General features: G+C 46.1%; 1 protein-coding gene across 47 annotated transcripts in view; it reads left to right on the top strand.

Moving 5' to 3' along the window:
- The window catches only part of LOC141148329 (interferon-induced very large GTPase 1-like), a 420,233-nt gene that overhangs the window by 115,024 nt on the left and 283,925 nt on the right, over nucleotides 1-21,284 (top strand). For all 47 annotated transcript variants that reach the window (XM_073635660.1, XM_073635670.1, XM_073635662.1 and 44 more), the window contains one exon: nucleotides 10,116-10,163. In XM_073635660.1, the coding sequence (XP_073491761.1) occupies nucleotides 10,116-10,163 (48 nt within the window). The remainder of the gene's footprint in view (nucleotides 1-10,115; nucleotides 10,164-21,284) is intronic.

The following is a 21,284-nucleotide window of genomic DNA, read 5'->3' on the forward strand; positions in this document are numbered from 1 at the left end:
TCCGTCGGACTTTGGTGTGATCGTGTGTAGGCAAGTCCGTTCGTTCGAAAGTAAACCGGAAAGACCGTCGGACCTTTGATGCCGAAAAGTCCGCCCGTGTGTACATGGCATTAGATCGCAGGCACTTTATTACTTTGATTTTCATTTTCATTTTTGGCAGAAAACACACAGTACATAAATAACTCTGTCTACATTCTAATTAAACGTTATTAACCACTTAACAACCGGCCCATAGCCAAATGACGGCTACAGGGCGGTTGTTTTACTCTGGGAGGGCGTCCAGGGACGTCCTCCCAGAATTCTGCTCTCGCGCGCCCCCTAGGGCTCGCACTCGAGAGCATCCGTGACCGCCGGGTCCAGAGGACCCGGCGCATCACAGATCCCGGTAAATGGCCGCTGATCGCGGCCGTTTACCATGTGATCGCTCTGTCAAATGACGGAGCGATCACATGTCAACAAACCGGCGTCATCTGATGACGCCGGTTCCTCTCCTCCCCCTCTCCTCCCCTCCTGTGTACCGATCGGTACACAGTGACCGGAGAGGCGGATGGATGGATGGCTGCAGCGTTGTGGGCTGCATCTGTAGTGCCCACAGCGCTGCACAGAGACATCCAGCCATCCATCCATCCATGCTCAGCCATCCCTACTACTCTGCATGCTCTGCAATTCCCTCTGCAATGCCCCACAATACTCTGCCATACCCCGCAATACCCCTGCAATACTCTGCCATACCCTGGAATACCCCTGCAATACTCTGCCATACCCTGGAATACCCCTGCAATACTCTGCCATACCCTGGAATACCCCTGCAATACTCTGCCATACCCTGGAATACCCCGCAATACTCTGCCATATCCTGGAATACCCCGCAATACTCTGCCATACCCTGGAATACCCCGCAATACTCTGCCATACCCTGGAATACCCCGCAATACTCTGCCATACCCTGCAATACTCTGCCATACCCCAAAATACCCCGCAATACTCTGCCATACCCCGCAATACTCTGCCATACCCCGCAATACCCTGAAATACCCCGCAATACTCTGCCATACCCCGCAATACTCTGCCATACCCCGCAATACCCTGGAATACCCCGCAATACTCTGCCATACCCTGAATACCCCGCAATACCCTGAAATATCCCGCAATACCCAGCCATACTCTGCAATACTCAGTGATACCCAGCCATACTCTGCCATACCCAGCCATGCTCTGCAATACCCCGCAAAAATCTGCAATACTCTGCCATAACCCGCAATACTCTGCCATACCCAGCCATACTCTGCAATACCCCGCAATACCCAGCCATACTCTGCAATACTCGGTGATACCCAGCCATACTCTGCCATACCCAGTCATACTCGGCAATACTCTGCAATACCCAGCCATGCTCAGCCATACCCAGCCTCTGTATGTGACCAGGCTGTGGAAGTCTCACACATGTGGTATCCCCGTACTCAGGAGGAGCAGGAGAATCTATTTTGGGGGGTCATTTTTGGTATATACATGCTATGTGTTAGAAATATTGTATAAATGGACAACTTTGTGTTAAAAAAAAAAAAGCGTTTTAACCACTTCCCGCCTTCCGTCATACGACGTCCTTGACTTTGTGCGGGGATATCTGAATGATGGGTGCAGCTACAGGCATCATTCAGATATCATATTTTTCAGCCCGCGATTCCCTATACCATGAGAACGATCATAGCGGCTGTTACACTGCTTGATCGTTCTTACGGGAGGCGAGAGGGGACGCCCCCCCTCCCGCCGCCCTCCGGTGCTTCTACCGACTCACCGCTACGATCGAAGCCAGGATCTTTTTTTTTTTTTTTTTTTTAATTTCAGGAACAGCCTAGAGGTGAGATGTGGGGTCTTATTGACCCCATATCTCACTGTAAAGAGGACCTGTCATGCCATATTCCTATTACAAGGGATGTTTACATTCCTTGTAATAGGAATAAAAGTGATCAAAAAAATTTTTTTTTTGGAAAAAAGTGTCAAACTAAAATAATTAAAGTAAAATGAACAATAAAAAAAAAAAAAAAAATTTTAAAGCGCCCCTGTCTGTGTGCTCGCATGCAGAAGCGAACGCATACGTAAGTCCCGCCCACATATGAAAACGGTGTTCAAACCACACATGTGAGGTATCGCTGCGATCGGTAGAGCGAGAGCAATAATTTTGGCCCTAGACCTCCTCTGTAACTCAAAATTTGTTACCAGTAAAAAATTTTAAAGCGTCGCCTATGGGGATTTTTAAGTGGCGAAGTTTGGCACCATTCTACAAGCGTGTGCAATTTTGAAAGGTGACATGTTAGGTATCTATTAACTTGGCGTAACTTCATCTTTCATATTATGCAAAAACATTGGGCTATCCTTACTGTTTTGTTTTTTTTTAAAGCAAAAAACTGTTTTTTTTCCAAAAAAAACGCGTTCGAAAAATTGCTGCGCAAATATTGTGCGAGATAAAAAGTTGCAATGACCGCCATTGTATTCTCTAGGGTCTTTGCTAAAAAAACATATATAATGTTTTGGGGTTCTATGTAATTTTCTAGCAAATAAATGATGATTTTTTACATGTAGGAGAGAAATGTCAGAATTGGCCTGGGTGCTCCAGAACGCCTGAAGGTGCTCCCCTGCATGTTGGGCCTCTGTATGTGGCCACGCTGTGTAAAAGTCTCACACATGTGGTATTGCCATACTCGGGAGTAATAGCAGAATGTGTTTTGGGGTGTAATTTGTGGTATGCATATGCTGTGTGTGAGAAATAACCTGCTAATATGACAATTTTGTGAAAAAAAAAAAAACGAAAAAAAAAAAAAACTTGATTTTGCAAAGAATTGTGGGAAAAAATGACAACTTCAAAAAACTCATCATGCATCTTTCTAAATACCTTGGAATGTCTTCTTTCCAAGAAGGGGTCATTTGGGGGGTATTTGTACTTTTCTGGCATGTTAGGGTCTCAAGAAATGAGATAGGCCGTCAGTACTTCAGGTGTGATCAATTTTCAGATATTGGTACCATAGCTTGTGGACGCTATAACTTTCACAAAGACCAAATAATATACACTAATTTGGGTTATTTTTACCAAAGATATGTAGCGGTATAAATTTTGGCCAAAATATATGAAGAAAAATTACTAATTTTCAAAATTTTATAACAGAAACGAAGAAAAATTAATTTTTTTACAGATTTTTCGGTCTTTTTTCTTTTATAGCGCAAAAAATAAAGAACCCAGTGGTGATTAAATACCACCAAAAGAAAGCTCTATTTGTGTGAAAAAAAGGACAAAAAATTCATATAGATACAGTGTTGCATGACTGAGTAATTGTCATTCAAAATGTGAGAGCACCAAAAGCTGAAAATTGGTCTGGTTATTAAGGGGGTTTAAGTGCCCAGTGGTCAAGTGGTTAAACACTCTACTGATCAATGACAAGGTTAACATCTATATATAGTGCTGTGATAAGGAATTTCCTTTTTGCATATTTGTCACACTGAAATGATTTAGATCAAATTTTAATATTACACAAAGATAAACCGAGTAATTACAAAATGCAGATTTTAAATGATGATTTCATTAATTAACCACTTGCCAACCAGCTGCCGTCATTATACTGTGGCAGGTCGGCAAGATCCCACGAACCATCGTAATTGTAAGTCAGTCCCTTTGAGCGGAATAGCAGGCATGCGCGTGCCCGTTGCACTGCAGGGGTGCCGATGCTCGTGGCTGGCGGTTTGCGATGACCACTGGCCATGAGCGATCGCGGGCACGGGAGGCAGAACAGGGACGTGTGTGTTTGTAAACACACAAATCCCTGTTCTGTGAGGAGAGACAGATCTTGAGTTCCTAATAGCTAGGAACCACGATATGTCATCTCCTATAGTCAGTCCCCTCCCCCCACAGTTAGAACACACGAGGGAACACAGTACACACATTGATTGCCCCCTAGTGTTAACCCCTTCCCTGCCAGTGACATTTACACAGTGACATTTTTATAGCACTGATCGCTGTATAATTGTCAATGGTCCCAAAATGTGTAAAAATTGTCCGATCTGTCCGCCATAATGTCGCAGTCCCGATAAAAATCGCAGATCGCCGCCATTACTAGAAAAAAACAAAAAGCTATAAATCGATCTCCTATTTTATAGACACTATAACTTTTGTGCAAACCAATCAATATACGCTTATTGCGATTTTTATTACCAAAAATTTGTAGAATATATATCGGCCTAAACTGAGGAAAAAATTAGCTTTTTTAAAAAAAATTGGGCATATTTATTATAGCAAAAAGTTCAAAAATAGTGTTTTTTTTTTTCAAAATTGTCGCTTTTTTTGTTTATAGCGCAAAAAATAACCGCAGAGATGATCAAATACCACCAAAAGAAAGCTCTATTTGTGGGAAAGTCAGTTTTGTTTGGGTGCAGCGTTTCACGACCGCGCTATTGTCAGTTAACCGCTTCACGACCGGAGCACGCTGACGTACGTCGGCAGAATGCCATGGCTGAGCAAATGGGCGTACCTGTACGTGCCTTTAAATTTGCCACCGTGCCATTGCGTGTGCAAGCCGGCCGGGACCTCCGTGAGTCGGGTCGTGGGTCCCACGGACTCGATCACCATGGGGATACCCGCGATCGCCTCATGGAGAGGACGAACGGGAAGATGCTAATGTAAGCAAGCATCTCCCCATTCTGCCTAGTGACAGTGTCACTGATCTCTGCTCCTTGTGATCGGGAGCAGAGATCAGTGACGTGTCACACACAGCCCCTCCTCCCCACAGTTAGAAACACTCCCCATGACATACTTAACCCCTACACTGCCCACTAGTTGTTAACCCCTTCACTGCCAGTGTCATTAACACAGGAATCAATGCATTTGTATAGCACTGATTGCTGTATAAATGACAATGGTCCCAAAAATGTGTCAAAAATGTCCAATGTGTCAGCCATAAAGTCGCAGTCACGATAAAAATCGCTGATCACCGCCATTACTAGTAAAAAAAAAAATTAATAAAAATGCCATAAAATTATACTAACGCTATAACTTTTACGCAAATAATGCTTATTGCGATTTTTTTTTACCAAAAATATGTAGAAGAATATGTATCGGCCTAAACGGAGGAAAAAAAATATTTTTTTAGATATTTTTGGGGGATTTTTATTATAGCAAAATGTAAAAAATAATGCGTTTTTTTTCAAAATTGTCGCTCTTTTTTTGTTTATAGCGCAAAAAATAAAAACTGCAGAGATGATCAAATACCACCAAAAGAAAGCTCTATTTGTGGGGAAAAAAGGACGCCAATTTTGTTTGGGAGCCACGTCGCACAACCGCACAATTGTCAGTTAAATTGACGCAGTGCCGAATCGCAAAAAGTGCTCTGGTCTTTGGCCAGCAAAATGGTCCGGGGGTGAAGTGGTTAAAGCAACGCAGTGCTATATCGCAAAAAATGGCCTGGTCATTGAGCAGCCAAATCTTCCGGGGCTGAAGTTGTACTGCAGCAGGTTGGCTCTCCTGCGTGAATCGCCATCATTGTACATCGGCGGGAGCGTGCCCGAGGGTCAGACGGGCTTGATGTCCACCGGCGACCCATGATCATTGTGAGGAGAGGCAGAATGGGGATCTGTCTTTGTAAACAAGGCGGATTCCCATTCTGACAGACATGACAGAGTTCTACTGTTCCCAGTGATCTCTTTCATGTCCCAGGCAGCCCACCCCCCTACGGGGAGGGAATACAGTTAACCCCTTGATCGCCCCCTAGTGTTAACCCCTTCCTTGCCAGTGTCCTTTTTACATTGATCAGTTCCTTTTTTATAGCACTGGTCAATGTAATAATGTCACTGGTCCCCAAAAAGTGTCATTTGGGGTGAGATTTGTCCGCCGCAATTTTGCAGTCCCACAAAAAAAAAAAAAAAAAAACAGATAACCAGTAGAAACAAAAAAAAAAAGTCCCTAAATTTATCCCATAGTTTGTAAAACCAATCAATATACGCCTATTGCGATTTTTTTTCTTTACCAAAAATATGTAGAAGAATATACAGTCAGGTCCATAGATATTGGGACATCGACACAATTCTAATCTTTTTTGGCTCTATACACAATGGATTTGAAATGAAACAAACAAGATGTGCTTTAACTGCAGACTTCCAGCTTTAATGTTTAGGTATTTACATCCAAATTAGGTGAACGGTGTATGAATTACAACAGTTTATATATGTGCCTTACACTTTTTAAGGGACCAAAAGTAATGGGACAATTGGCTGTTCAGCTGTTCCATGGCCAGGTTTGTGTTATTCCCTCATTATCCCATTTACAAGGAGCAGATAAAAGGTCCAGAGTTAATTTCAAGTGTGCTATTTGCATTTGGAATCTGTTGCTGTCAACTCTCAATATGAGATCCAAAGAGCTGTCACTATCAGTGAAGCAAGCCATCATTAGGCTGAAAAAACAAATACATCAGATAGATAGCAAAAACATTAGGTGTGGCCAAAGCAACTCTTTGGAACATCCTTAAAAAGAAAGAACGCATCGGTGAGCTCAGCAAGACCAAAAGACCCAGAAGACCACAGAAAACAACTGTGGTGGATGACCGAAGAATTCTTTCCCTGGCTAAGAAAACACCCTTCACAACAGTTGGCCAGATCAAGAACACTCTCCAGGAGGTAGGTGTATGTGTGTCAAAGTCAACAATCAAGAGAAGACTTCACCAGAGTGAATACAGAGGGTTTACCACAAGATGTAAACCATTGGTGAGCTTCAAAAACAGGAAGGCCAGATTAGAGTTTGACAAACATCTAAAAAAGCCTTCATAGTTCTGGAACAACATCCTATGGACAGATGAGACCAAGATCAACTTGTACCAGAGTGATGGGAAGAGAAGTGTATGGAAAAGGAAAGGAACTGCTCATGATCCAAAGCATACCACCTCATCAGTGAAGCATGGTGGTGGTAGTGTCATGGTGTGGGCATGTATGGCTGCCAATGGAACTGGTTCTCTTGTATTTATGGATGATGTGACTGCTGACAAAAGCAGCAGGATGAATTCTGAAGTGTTTCGGACAATATTATTATCTGCTTATATTCAGCAAAATGGTTCAGAATTCATTGGACGGCGCTTCACAGTGCAGATGGACAATGACCCGTAGCATACTGCGAAAGCAACCAGAGTTTTTTAAGGGAAAGAAGTGGAATGTTATGCAATGGCCAAGTCAATCACCTGACCTGAATCCGATTGAGCATGCATTTCACTTGCTGAAGACAAAATTGAAGGGAAAATGCCCCAAGAACAAGCAGGAACTGAAGACAGTTGCAGTAGAGGCCTGGCAGAGCATTACCAGGGATGAAGCCCAGCATCTGGGGATGTCCATGCGTTCCAGACTTCAGGCTGTAATTGACAGCAAAGGATTTGCAACCACGTATTAAAAAGTGAAAGTTTGATGGATGATTGTTAATCTGTCCCATTACTTTTGGTCCCTTAAAAAGTGTGAGGCACATATACAAACCGTTGTAATTCCTACACCGTTCATTGATTTGGATGTAAATACCCTCAAATTAAAGCTGGAAGTCTGCAGTTAAAGCACACCTTGTTTCATTTCAAATCCATTGTGGTGGTGTATAGAGCCAAAACGATTAGAATTGTGGCGATGTCCCAATATTTATGGACCTGACTGTATATCCGCCTAAACTGATGAATAAATGTGTTTTTTTTAAATATTTTTTTGGATATGTATTATAGCAAAAAAAAAAAAAAAAAAATTCTCAAAATTGTCGCTTTGTTTATAGCGCAAAAAATAAACTGCAGATATGATCAAATACCACCAAAAGAAAGCTCTATTTGTGGGAGAAAAAAAAAAACAACATCAATTTTGTTTGGGTACAACGTCGCACGACCATGCAATTGTCAGTAAAAGCGACACAGTGTCGTATCCCAAAAAATATCCTGGTCATTAAGGGGGCAAATCCTTCCGGTCCTTAAGTGGTTAAGGGGGAAAAAAGGTGTCAAATTCTGTATGGCCCTATATGAAAAAGTATCCCCCCCTTGCTAAATCAGAATGAACTGTAATCAACCACATATTTGGGAAAGCTGAGTTGAATTTCACTTGCCATACCCTACTATAGCCGCCTCACGGGTCTGGGGCTTAGAAATTCCCAGAGCTTAATTTCTAAAAAATGTACCCCACCAGGGATGTTTAGGAGCATTCTAGTTGATCGGCGCTGTCACATGGGCAGCGCCGACCAATCAGAACCCGTGTAGCCGTCCTGTCAGCGGGCAAGGAGACACGTGAACGCCAAGGAGATTTCTAAGCCCTGGACCCGTGAGGCGCCTATAGCAGAGCTCAGAATGGGAGATTGCAGAGCTGCAGCTCAGCGGGACTGGGGGGGGGGGTGAGGAGGGGGTCCTGTGTAAGTTCACCTTATAGATTTTTCTGTAAAGGTGAACTTACACTTTAAATAGAAGCTATCTGAAAAAGCAGAGCACGCTAAAAGATCTCAAAAAGCAACACATCATGGCATGATTTTAAAAAATACAAGAACTACTGAGAACAGTCTGAAAAGGCTTGTAAAGCAGATTAGGGCTTTGGGACTCCAGCGAATCCACAAATGGAGAAAACTTGGAACAGTGGTGAACCTTCAAAAAGAGGTGGCTGGCCTACCAAAATTACTCCAAGAGCACAATGATGACATAAAATAACCCAGAACAACATCTAAAGAACTGCAGGCCTCACTTGCCTCAGTTAAGATTAGTGTAGATGATTCAACAATAATAAATAGACTGGGCTAAATGGCATCCATGGGAGAGTTCCAAGACCAAAGTCACTGCTGACCAAAAAGAACACAAAGGCTCATCTCATATTTGCCAAAAAACATCTTGATTATCCAAGACTTTGACAAATATTCTGTGGGTGGATGAGATAAAAGTTTAACTTTTTGGAAGGTGTGCGTCCCGTTACATCTGGCATAAAACTAACACAGAATTTCAAAAAAAGAACATCATACTAACAGTCAGACATGGTGGTGGTAGGGTGATGGTCTGGGGCTGCTTTACAGCTTCAGAACCTGGACGGCTTGCTATAATTGATGGTACCACGAATTCTGCGCTCTACCAGAAATTCCTGAAGGAGAATGTCCGGCCATCAGTTCATGACCTCAAGCTCAAGCACACTTGGGTTATGCAGCAGGGCAATGATCTAAAACACAACAGCAAGTCCACCTCTGAATAGCTAAAAAAAAAAAAAAAAAAAAAAAAAAAAAAAGTTTTTTTTGCACTTGTATATGTAGTTTATTTCTAAAAGTTTTGCCTTGCTTTAAAGGCAACTGCTCACACCAGTGTGATTTGTCATGCAATTTGACAGTTTCAAATCGCTTGACAAGTCGCACCCTATTGCTGGCAATGGAACCATTCAAATCGGCGTGACTCACGTCGCAGCGACTTTGAAAAAGGTTTCTGCACTTTTTTTTATCTGATTTCATTGTAAATTGCATTGACTTCTGTTAAATGAAGTTGCAAGCTGCAATTAAAGTGGTTGTAAACTCTGTTACAACACTTGTACCTACAGGTAGCCTATAATAAGGCTTACCTGTAGGTACTGTAAATATCTCCTAAACTTGCACAGTTTAGGAGATATTCACTATATGCGCTGCTGCCGAAGTCCATCGCCTCACGCGCACTGAAGAAATGGCCCGCTTGTGCCGTTTCTTCAGAAGCTGTGCCGTGACTGGCGGCACCCACGCGCATGAGCGTGAGTGACGTCATCACGGCTCCATCACCGGAGCCCGCAAACCCGGAAGTAACTCTGGTAAAAGATGTCAGCCGTGGGAGCGGAGTGCCGGCGGCACTGCAGGGCATCGTTCTAAGGTAAGTATATCATAATGAGCTAGTATGCAATGCATACTAGCTCATTATGCCTTTGTGTTACAGGTTTTTTTTTTCCCGGAGTGTGAACCAGGGCTAGGTCAACTGCTTGAAGGCTGCATTCTCTAATTTTCATTTTGTGAATTATGTTTTACATTAACATTTATTATTACTTTTTGTATTGGCTGTCATTATAGATTGCTGCTTCGAAATGTAGTTTATTTTCTGAAAGTTAAATGTGTTCTAATATTTACCAATATTTACCACCAGGAAAAGAATTCACGAAGGAAGAGACAACACAAACACTGCTGGATCTAGGTCAGTATATGACTGGCTGAGGAATGTAATGACCTGTTAACACAAAGACAAGAATAGGAGAAGTTTTAAAATGATTTTTTTTTTTTGCCATTTTACTGGACTGTATCATATAGTCATGACTGTTTGACCCAATTTCTTTGCTGAGTGTTAATTGTAGCCTAATGTTTAAATAACTCACAATGTTTTCAAAATTTGCATTTATTCCCTAGGGGTCTGAGTGCTTATAGCACTGATAGGTGGTCCCATTGCAGTTTAAAATCTATTTATGGTAATGCTGACTGTAGCTCCACCCCAGTCTGAAGCCCAATTTTTGGCCATTTCTGTAGGGGGGCAGGGGGGGGGGGGAACAAACAGCACTGAGCTCTGCCCTCTCTCCAAGCCGAATGTTATTTTACTACTATAAATCAACAATTGGCCCTACTCTGACAGCACTTACCATTCATTCACAGTAGTGATAGGTCATTTAGTACTGCAGGGCTGTGTGATCTACCTGCAGGTGCGCTGGATTTTAGCATGGAGCTGCAGGTAGATAACACAGCACTGCAGCGATGAGTGATGTTTCACTTTTATGAAAGAACAATCAACAATGTTGGGGCTAGTACCATATTGCAGCGATCCCCAACCTTTTTTAATTTTTTGCACCAGGGACCGGTTCGAAGGCAGCCAATATTTTCAGGGACCAGGAGGGGAGGTTGTTCACAGGGGCGGTTGTTGATGGGGTATTCATGGAGTCGGTCCTCAGTCCCTTTTCACACCACAACCCCCCTTTACAGCAAACTCCCCCCTTTATATCAGTGTCCACAGTTCCTCTTCACATCACAGCCCCCTTTTACATAGTGCCCCTTTACAGTGCAGTCCACTTTACATTAATGTAACACGGACTGCACTGTAAAGGGGAAGTGATGGGAAGGGGACTGCACAGGGGCACTGTGAGGTAAAGGGGACTGCACTGTAAGGATTACCCATCACAGTGCCCCTTGCAGTTATCTTCCCTCCCCCCTTTCCTCTCTAACATCACACTGGCCCATGCCAATCTTTGCCTCCCTGGCACAGTCCTACCTTTGGTAGGGTAGAGCCAGTTTTCAGACCATATGTCCTCTCCCTGGAGTCCTTCCCCTCCGACAAAGTCATCCTATTAGCAGGACAGGGAATGGGAGGAGCTGCAGATCTGTACGAAGGGCGGGAGCTGCTCAACTTCTCATATTAACAAGTGGGTTTGGGGTCTCCTGCCATATATAACAGCCCTGGGCATTAATAATAGTGAAAGATCACATAGCTTTGCAGGGCTGTTTGCAATATAGGCTGGGGCTGTGTATTTACAAGCAGTCTTAGATAGATTGCACAGTGCCGCAGGCTCTGTGGTCTGCTTTGAATGGCAGCGCTGGTCTCCAGAGCCGCTTTTGCTGCCAGAAACCTGAGCTACAGTATAACTCACAAATCTGTGTTATTTCTAGCAGTGTTGCTGGACAGTGGAGAGCCAAATGTACCATCAAGTTGCTTAACAAAGCCAGAATGAATTTGATCTGAACAATTGCTACATGCTCCTGGGCCACTGAAGGGTTAAATAAAATCTTAAAAAGTTTAGTGAGACTTCCTCTTCATTAAATATTTTCCACTAGAATAATAATCAAAATAATAATCAAAAAAAAAAAAAACCTCAAACACTAGCAGTATTTTCACAGTATCTGACTAATTATCTATGTAAAAATGAACAACAGAAATTAAACTTAAAGTAAAAGTCCACCCTAACAGTAAAATCACTGCATCTATGATCTAACACTAACCTCTAACCCTGCAAAGAAGAAATCCGTATCCCACGCTGAGCTGTCATCTGGGGCTTCGCTGTGTACAGTAGGTGGGTGCAGAGGAGGCAGCCGACAACAGAAGCCCCATAGTAACTCTATGGGTGACGTAATTTCCCATTAATTTGAGATCAGATTGGTTCGTCAAAAAAAAAAAAAAAGGGGTATACTGATTTCTTCTTTACAGGGATAGATAGGTTAGTGTTAGAACGTGGATGTCTGTAGATGCAGGGATTTTAGTGTAAGGGTGGACTCAAAAAATATTAATTCAATTTTAACATCAAAAATGCACTGCTGAACATTTGTGTATGCTGACTTCACTTCTGAAAATTACTAATGAACCCCAATTCAAGTGGTCAGACACTATAGCAGGTTACTGTGCGCTTAACCAATAGCAGCCCCCTTTCCCTTAAGACAAGCAGGCCTACCAGTACTTGGTTGCCCCCAGGACTTAAACACAATGCTATAGAGTCTGGTCACCACGCCAGGGCAGATGCGAACTGAACAAAGCAAATGGGTACTTGCAGTTTGGCTGCTAGCATGGTTCAAAGACAGTTCAGGTAAAGGCTGGCTGAGTTCAGGGGATAATCCAGTCCAATCCGGGTCATACACAGGAGATCTGACAACAAGCAAGGCAGACTAACAGGAGGATTGGTTCTGGGACAATGCAGGTACGTCTATCACAAGCGAGGGATAGAATGTTCAGTTTGCTTATATCGGGTGACTGAGCAGATCAATCAGTCAACAGGTGAACACAGACAGGGAGGACAATCAACAGCCAACACCCAGGTGCTGGAATGAGGAACAGGGGCACTAAGTGATCATGACATTACCCCGCCACCCTCTGAGGAGGGGCCCCCAGGCCCTCAAAGACCAGTTGGACATCCAGCACAGGACCATCAGACTGGGCAGAGGTCTGTGGATCCACAAGGTCATGCTGGTTAGCAGGGAATGTGTCACAGGGGTCAAGCTGGACAGCTGAAACACGAGCAGGGTGCAGATAGCCCTGAAAAAGGATTGAAAGCCCCACCTGGTCAAATGAGGCAGTTTACCCAAAGGGTGGATTGAACCTCTTAGACCGCTTAGAGAAATAGGGTGAGGCCAGGTTATAGAAAGTCCTGAATAAGAAAAAGCAGGAAGTTCAATGGGCATTGGCTGGACTGGCATACTTGATGCAGTGGCCGACTGGGCCGCAATGCCAGGTGTAGCGACTGTCTGAATCGCATTTCCAGAAAGTCCAGAATAGAAAGAAGTAGGAAGCTCAACGGGCATAACTGATGCAGTGGCTGACTGAGCCGCATCGCCAGGCGTAGCGACAGTGGAACCTGCAGACAAGTTAGCATGGCTGTGCATCCGAAGGGAGTTTAGCGAAAGGCAAAGGTAGGGGTCTGAGGATTTAGAGGAAGTTTCTAAGCAGGGGTCAAGGCTACGAGACAATGGATAAGCTCAGTTCTAGGAGGAGAGTAGGGATGAGCTTCGAGTTAGAGTCGAACCCATGTTCAACTCGAACATCGCCTGTTCGTCCGTTTGTCGAACTGCAAACGTTATGGGCCGATCGTGCCAAATTTGAGTGACGCGTCACGGCCCATAATTCACTGCGGTATCGCAGTGCATTGCTGGCTGATGATTGGCCAAGCATGCACTATGACCCGCATGCTTGGCCAATCACAGCGCCATCTGTACAGAGAGCCATAATTGGCCAAAGCCAGGGTGACTTTGGCCAATTATGGCTCAGGGGGTTTAGTACACGCCCCACACTATATAAGGCCGCCTGCGTGGTGGCCTTGTGTAGTGTGTTGCGGCGGCAGAGAGAGAGAGAGATAGACAGAGAGAGAGAGACAGTGTCATTTGATTTAAGTTAGTAGGTAGGCGAGTCAGTTAGCTGCACTTACAGTGTATTGTGTATATATATGCATCCCAGTTGTTGTCTCTCTCTCTCTCTCTCTCTCTCTCTCTCTCTCTCTCTCTCTCTCTCCGTTCCTGTTATTCTCTTCCTAATCTACTGACAGGCAGGCAGGGGTTTTTACAGTATTTACAGTTAGTGTACTGTGTACCCTGCACAGTTGCACCTATAGCTACCTGAAGACATGTGCTGGTGTTCTTCTTTTGATCCTATTATCACCACAGGCAGGCAGCTTGAAGTATTTACAGTTATTGTACTGTATACCCATGCAGTTGCACCTATAGCTACCTGAAGACAAGTGCTGGTGTTCTCATACTAATAATACTACAGGCAGGCAGTTGATTCTGCTAGCTGCAGTATAATCAGTATATATAAAGATCCCAGTTTTGTGCAGCTACATCTCACTGCAGGCCATTAGTATGTCTGGAAGGCCAACAAGGAGAGGCAGACAGTCACAAGCCAATAAAAGAGGGCAAGCAGTCTCTGTGTCTAGAGGCAACAGTGCTGGTCGTGGACACGGTGCATCCTCGTCAGCATGTGGCCGTGGGACACGCTTGTCCTTTTTTTTCGGCAGCTGGCCGTGTTGAGCCGCAACATGCAGAAGACTTGGTAGAGTGAATGACCAAGCCATCCTCATCCTCCTCATCCTCTCTCACCCAGGCTCAGGGTACTTTGTCTGGCAAAGCAGCTGCCAACGTGGCCTCTTCCCTCGGCTCAATGGCATCCGTGACTCCTTCCCTAGCCCCACCATGTCCTCCTGAGGAGTCCCCCGAACTGTTTGACCACAGTGTTGGGTACATGCTCCAGGAGGATGCCCAGCTTTTTGAAGGCTCCAATGATGGTACCCAGCTAGAGGAAGGCAGTAACGTGAGCCCAGAGAGAGGGGGTGCCCAAGAAGGACGGCAATCTGGCAGTCATGTTCCCCCAGCTGAAGCATACTGCCAGGTTTGCTCCAGTGATGAGGAGGGAGGGGATGATGAGGACACTGACTCCACGTGGGTGCCTGATAGGAGAGAGGAGGAGGTACATCACCAACGAGGCAGGATGCCCTCCAGGGGCCAGCTTAAGGGCAGCACACCGACTGCATCACACTGCAGAGCTCCGCATGTGCAGGGTGCTGCTGTCTCTGCGCATTATTCCAAAAGTTCTTTGGTGTGGGCCTTTTTTGAGACGAATGCATCAGATCGCACCGCTGCTATTTGCAACATATGTCTCAAGCGTATCTCGCATGGCCAAAACATCACCCGCGTGAGCACCACATGCTTGACCAGACATATATTGACCTGCCATGCAGTTCATTGGCAAGTGTACCGAAAAGACCCACACCAAAGAACAAAGAGGACCTCTCCTTGCTTCTCATCAGCTGGGATATCCAACCCCACTATACCTTCAGTCCTCTCTGAGACCTGCACTGAGAGAATGAAGGTGTAGAATTAGGTGTGTCACAGCCAAGTACTTGCGTACAATCTGCTATCGGTACACCGATGTCAGATTGTACCAGGCAAATTTCCCTACCCCGGCTGCTGCACCGCCAAAAGAAGTTCGCTTCCAGCCATCCACCTGCCCAGCGGTTGAATGCTAGCTTGGCCAAATTGCTAGCACTTTAACTGCTGCCTTTTCAGTTGGTAGACTCTGCCCCCTTCCGTGGGTTTGTGCAATGTGCGGTTCCTCAGTGGCAGGTTCCCAAACGCCACTTTTTCTCAAGGAAGGCGATTCCAGCTCTCTACCGGCATGTGGAAGGCAATGTCTTGGCCTCGCTGGACAGGCCGGTAAGGTGCATATTACCACTGACTCATGGCCCAGCAGGCATGGACAGGGACGTTACCTATCTTTCATGGCGCATTGGGTGACTCTGCTGGCAGCTGGGAAGGATGCAGGACAAGGTGCAGTAGTGTTGGATGTCCGCCACCACGCCTCCAAAATGCTACTACTGGTGATTCTGACACACCTCTCTCCTCCACCCCCTTCTTTTCTTCTTCCTCCATGGCCTCTCCCTGTGCTTTGTCCTCGGAACCAGCGGTGCTCCGTAGGCGTTCAAGGGCTACGCAAGTATGCAGGCCAAAAGATGCCATGCGGTGCTTGAGCTGGTGTGCTTGGGAAATAGGAGCCACACTGGGCAGAGATTCTGTCAGCTCTGCAGGGGCAGGCTCAGAGGTGTTTGACGCCACGCCAGCTTAAGGCAGGAAGGGTGGTTTGTGACAATGGCACCAACCTCCTCTCCGCCCTCCAACAGGGACAACTGACCCATGTGCCCTGTTTGGCTCACGTCCTTAACTTGGTGGGGCAGCGTTTCTCGGGCTGGTATCAGGGCTTACAGGATGTCCTGAGGCAGGCCAGGAAAGTCTGTGTGCATTTCGGCCAGTCATATAATGCCAGTGCACGGCTGGCTGACATCCAAAAGGAATTTAACCTGCCCAAGAATCGCCTAATCTGTGACATACCCACCAGGTGGAACTCAATGTTGGCCATGCTGCAGCGGCTGCACATGCAGCAGAGGGCCATCAATGAGTACCTGTGCGACTATGGCACCAGGACAGGGTCAGGGGAGCTTGTTTTTTTTCCCCCACGCCAGTGGGCCATGATCAGGGATGCATAAACTGTTCTGTCACCATTTAAGGAGACCACGAGTATGGTGAGCAGTGACAGTACATGCATCAGTGACACTGTCCCTCTTGTCCACCTGTTGGAGTACACGCTGCGTGGAATAATGGACAGGGCACTTGAGGCAGAACAGAGGCAGGAAGAGGAGGACTTCCTTAGCTCTCAAGGCCCCCCTTTATCCAGACAGTGTTCCTGCATGCCCGCTGATCACACAGGAAGAGGACGAGGAGGAGGAGGATTGTGTCAGCATGGAGGTGGAGCCTGGCACTCAGCATCAGCAGCAGTCTTCAAGGGATCATTTACAGTCCCAAGAAACCCATAGACTTGTACATGGCTGGGAGGAGGTGGCTGCGGATCATGTCGTCCTTAGTGACCCAGAGGACTCCGGACCGAATGCCTCAGCAAACCTACGCTGCATGGCCTCCCTGATCCTGCAAAGCCTGCGGAAGGATCCTCGTATTCGTGGTATCAAGGAGAGGGATCATTACTGGCTGGCAACCCTCCTTGATCCACGTTACAAGGGTAAGATTGCGGACCTTATCTTGCCGTCGCAGAGGGAGCAGAGGATGAAACATCTTCGGGAGGCCTTGCAGAAAGGTCTGTGCAACGCGTTCCCAGAGACTGGGAGGTTACAAACTCCTGTTCCTGGACAACGTGTTGCTGAGGCTTTGATCAGTCAAAGAAGGAGCGGTGGAGAAGGTGGCCGTCTGACCGATGCATTCAGACAAATTTTTAGTCCGCAACCCCAAGGTATGATCGGTTCCAGCAACCATCGCCAGCGTCTGTTTTACATGCTGCAGGAATACCTAGGGGCAGGATCTGACTTGGACCCCTTTGCACTGAAAATCCTCTGGGTACTGGGTCTTGAGGATGGATCACTGGCCAGAGCTTGCACAGTATGCAATTGAGCTGCTGGACTGTCCTGCATCCAGCGTTCTTTCGGAACGCACATTCAGTGCTGCTGGAGGCTTTGTAACCGATCACAGGGTGCGCCTGTCCACCGACTCGGTCGATCGACTGAGCTTCATAAAAATGAATCAGTCTCGGATCACCACCAGATACCAAGCACCTGATGCTGATGTAACCTAATCATTTTTTTTTGAAATGTCAGATCTTTTCAAGACTGCCTATGCTGATGCTGAGTGACTATCCTCTTCCTCCTCAATGATCATGCTGATAGCTTGTAAGAACATTTTTGGTTCTGAGCGCCGCCACCAGTGGCTAAGGCCCAATTTTTCAGCCCCTGTTTAACAGGGGCGCGTAATTACAATTTTTGATGCAATATTTTGCAGGAGGGTTCATTGCTGCACTCAACTACAGTATCCGAGAGCGGTTGCAGTGTTGTGGCACCAGCACCAGTGCCTAAGGCCCAATTTTCCAGCCCCTATTTAACAGGGGCGTGTAATTACAATTTTTGATGCAATACTTTGCAGCAGGGCTCATTCTTGCACTCCAACTAGAGTATCTGTGAGGGGTTACAGTGTTGTGGCACCAGCAACAGTGCCTAAGGCCCAATTTTTCAGCCCCTGTTTAACAGGGGCATGTAATTACAATTTTTGATGAAATATTTTGCAGGAGGGTTCGTTGCTGCGCTCAACTAGAGTATCTGTGAGGGGTTGCAGTGTTGTGGCACCAGTGCCTAAGGCCCAATTTTTCTGCCCCTGTTCAACAGGGACATGTAATTACAATTCTTGATCTAATATTGCACAGCAGGGCCCATTTCTGCGCCCACCAAGAGTAAATGTGAGGGCTTACAGTGTTGTGGCAACACCACCACCACCATCACCAAAGGCCCACATTTTTCTGCCCCTGTTCAACAGGTGCATGTAATTACAATTCTTGATATAATATTTCACAGCAGGGCCCATTCTAGCGCCCACCAAGAGTAACTGTGAGGACTTATAGTGTTGTGGCACCAGCACCACCACCACCACCAAAGGCCCAGTTTTTCTACCACTGTTCAACAATGGCATGTAATTACAATTCTTGATCTAATAGTTCACAGCAGGGCCCGTTCCTACGCCCACCAAGAGTAACTGTGAGGGCTTACAGTGTTGTGGCAACACCAACATCTAAGGCCCAAATTTCTGCAGAGTATATAGGGCAGGCCCCTACTTTCAAACATCCAACTTACAAATGACTCCTACTTGCAAACGGAAGGAGACAACAGGAAGTGAGATGAAATCTACCCCTAGGAAGGGAAATTCTCTCCTGTAATGCTTCATACACACGGTCAGACATTGATCGGACATTCCGACAACAAAATCCTAGGATTTTTTCTGACGGATGTTGGCTCAAACTTGTCTTGCATACACATGGTCACACAAAGTTGTCGGAAAATCCGATCATTCTGAACGCGGTGACGTAAAACACATACGTCGGGACTATAAACGGGGCAGTAGCCAATAGCTTTCATCTCTTTATTTATTCTGAGCATGCGTGGCACTTTGTGCGTCGGATTTGTGTACACACGATTGGAATTTCCTGACAACGGATTTTGTTGTCGGAAAATTTTATAGCATGCTCTCAAACTTTGTGTGTTGGAAAATCCGATGGAAAATGTGTGATGGAGCCCACACACAGTCGGAATTTCAACAAGGTCCTATCACACATTTTTCGTTAGAAAATCTGACCGTGTGTACAGGGCATAAGAGTTAATATGGGAAAAACATGTCTCCTCTCCACTGATGCTTTATCACCAATCCTTGTTTCACTAAAAACCCCAAATTTTCAAAAACACATTTGTCATTGGGACAGAAAGTGAGATGAAATCTTCTGAAGAGGTGCACAGACAGCAAAACAAATGTTACAGGGGTGATAACCCTTCCCTATGTTTTCCAAAAAGCTTAAAAATAGATTTTTTGGCTGGAGCTACACGTAAAAAATTTACCAGTTCAAAATTACAAACAGATTCTACTTAACAACAAACCTGCAGTCCCTGTCTTGTTTGCTCCGCCTGTATACTGCTGTTCAGAGTATATAGGGCCTGGGGGCCCCACGCTTTTCCTTTTTTAACTTTGGGTGCGGGGTTCCCCTTAATATCCATACAAGACCCAAAGGGCCTAGTAATGGACTGGGGGGGTACCCATGCCGTTTGTCTCACTGATTTTCATCCATATTGCCGGGACCCGACATTACATTAAAGCCGCAAGCAGTTTTAAATGGCTCCTTTAAAAATGTCATTTTGTGCAGTAACTGTTCTAAGCACGTGAAACACGCGCCACTTTACGGGCATACTATAGACACCCCCCAGGTACGATATTTAAAGGAATATTTTCCTTTTTTTCACATTAAGCATCATTAAAATCACTACTCCCGAAAAAAACGGACGTTTTTAAAACTTTTTTTTGCATTGATACATGTCCCCTGGGGCAGGACCCGGGTCCCCAAACCCTTTTTAGGACAATAACTTGCATATTAGCCTTTAAAATTAGCACTTTTGATTTCAAACGTTCGAGTCCCATAGACTTCTAGGGTTCTAAAGTTTGCGCAAATTTTCGGTCCGTTCGCAGGTTCTGGTGCGAACCGAACCGGGGGGGGGGTGTTCGGCTCATCCCTAGAGGAGATGGTTCAGGCTGTGGCAATTGGCTGGAGAGGTGGCCTGTAGAGAATTTAATAGGCTTGTCAGTGTCTTTTGCTATAGCAGTCATATAAAAAAGGTACATGGGGGGGGGGGCGTGACCGGAAGCCGTTCTTGATGGCAGCCTGATTCTCCTGAATCATCAGCGCATTGGGGACGTTTCGCTGCTTCTACATGGGCAGATCCAGGACCACCAGATCCACAACAGCCAGGGGATCATCCCTACCCCCGCCAGGAGCCTCCACGGACCTCCGGTCATTCTTTCCACCGACGGACATGCCTCACAATGTAGCAGACAAGATGGCGCCGGATACCTCCGCGGCCTGCTCCCGGAGCTCCGCTCGGCTCTCCCCGCCGCCTCATCCACCGCACCGAACCTCCACGGACTACACGCCAGCTCCGACTGGCACCACAGTCATGCCCTCTCTATCTTCAGCAGTGAGTCCTCCCTCCGCATCCACTTCCCACGAGGCAGCACCGCATGGTTTACAGAGCGCCATGACGGCCCCCCCCCTCCAACAATACACACAATGCTCAGATGCATTCCCTCGCTTGCTGAGGACAGCATCAGATCCATGCTTTCACGGAACTGAACCCGGTTCCCCAACCCCCTCAGACCTCTCTGTGGACTTTCTGGCCCTGCCAGGCCCTATGTACCCAGCCAGCCAGATGCTACAAGAGCCTGCAATGAGTCCAGCAGCCTTCTGCCACACAGAGCTTAAATCACCACCTTCTAAGACCCAGAGACTAGCCTTCTCACAGGCCCTCAGCTCCCCCAGAGAACGGGCAGTATCACAGGCCACCTACACACAAAAAGTGTGTCCCCCCGATCTCCACCTTCAGGGAGTCAGAACAATAGAGGTCCCCCCGCTTGCTCAGGCACCATCCTGGGGAGAACCATGGGACTCACCGTCAAGACCAAACACATCAGCCCCGGGGCCTCACTACTCTCAGCCCTCAACCCTTGCCACCCTGCACATCCCCAGCACAGCGGACCCCAATGCCAGCCCACCCCCAACCTGCACCCCCACAATGGCGAACATACTTGCAGGCGATCCCCACTAAAGAGGACTTTAGACAACTGATAGAGGACATAAAGTCCACATGTCGCTCAGAAATACAAGTGCTCCAGTCAGGCCTTAAACACTTAGCAAATAGAGTGAAAATGGCCGAAGAAGAAATTCAAGAAACTAAGCTAGCGGTCCACAGAACCCAACTCCAGGGAGTGGACCACC

The sequence above is a fragment of the Aquarana catesbeiana genome, linkage group LG06 (assembly GCF_042186555.1).
Source record: "Aquarana catesbeiana isolate 2022-GZ linkage group LG06, ASM4218655v1, whole genome shotgun sequence".
Taxonomy (NCBI): Eukaryota; Metazoa; Chordata; class Amphibia; order Anura; family Ranidae; genus Aquarana; species Aquarana catesbeiana.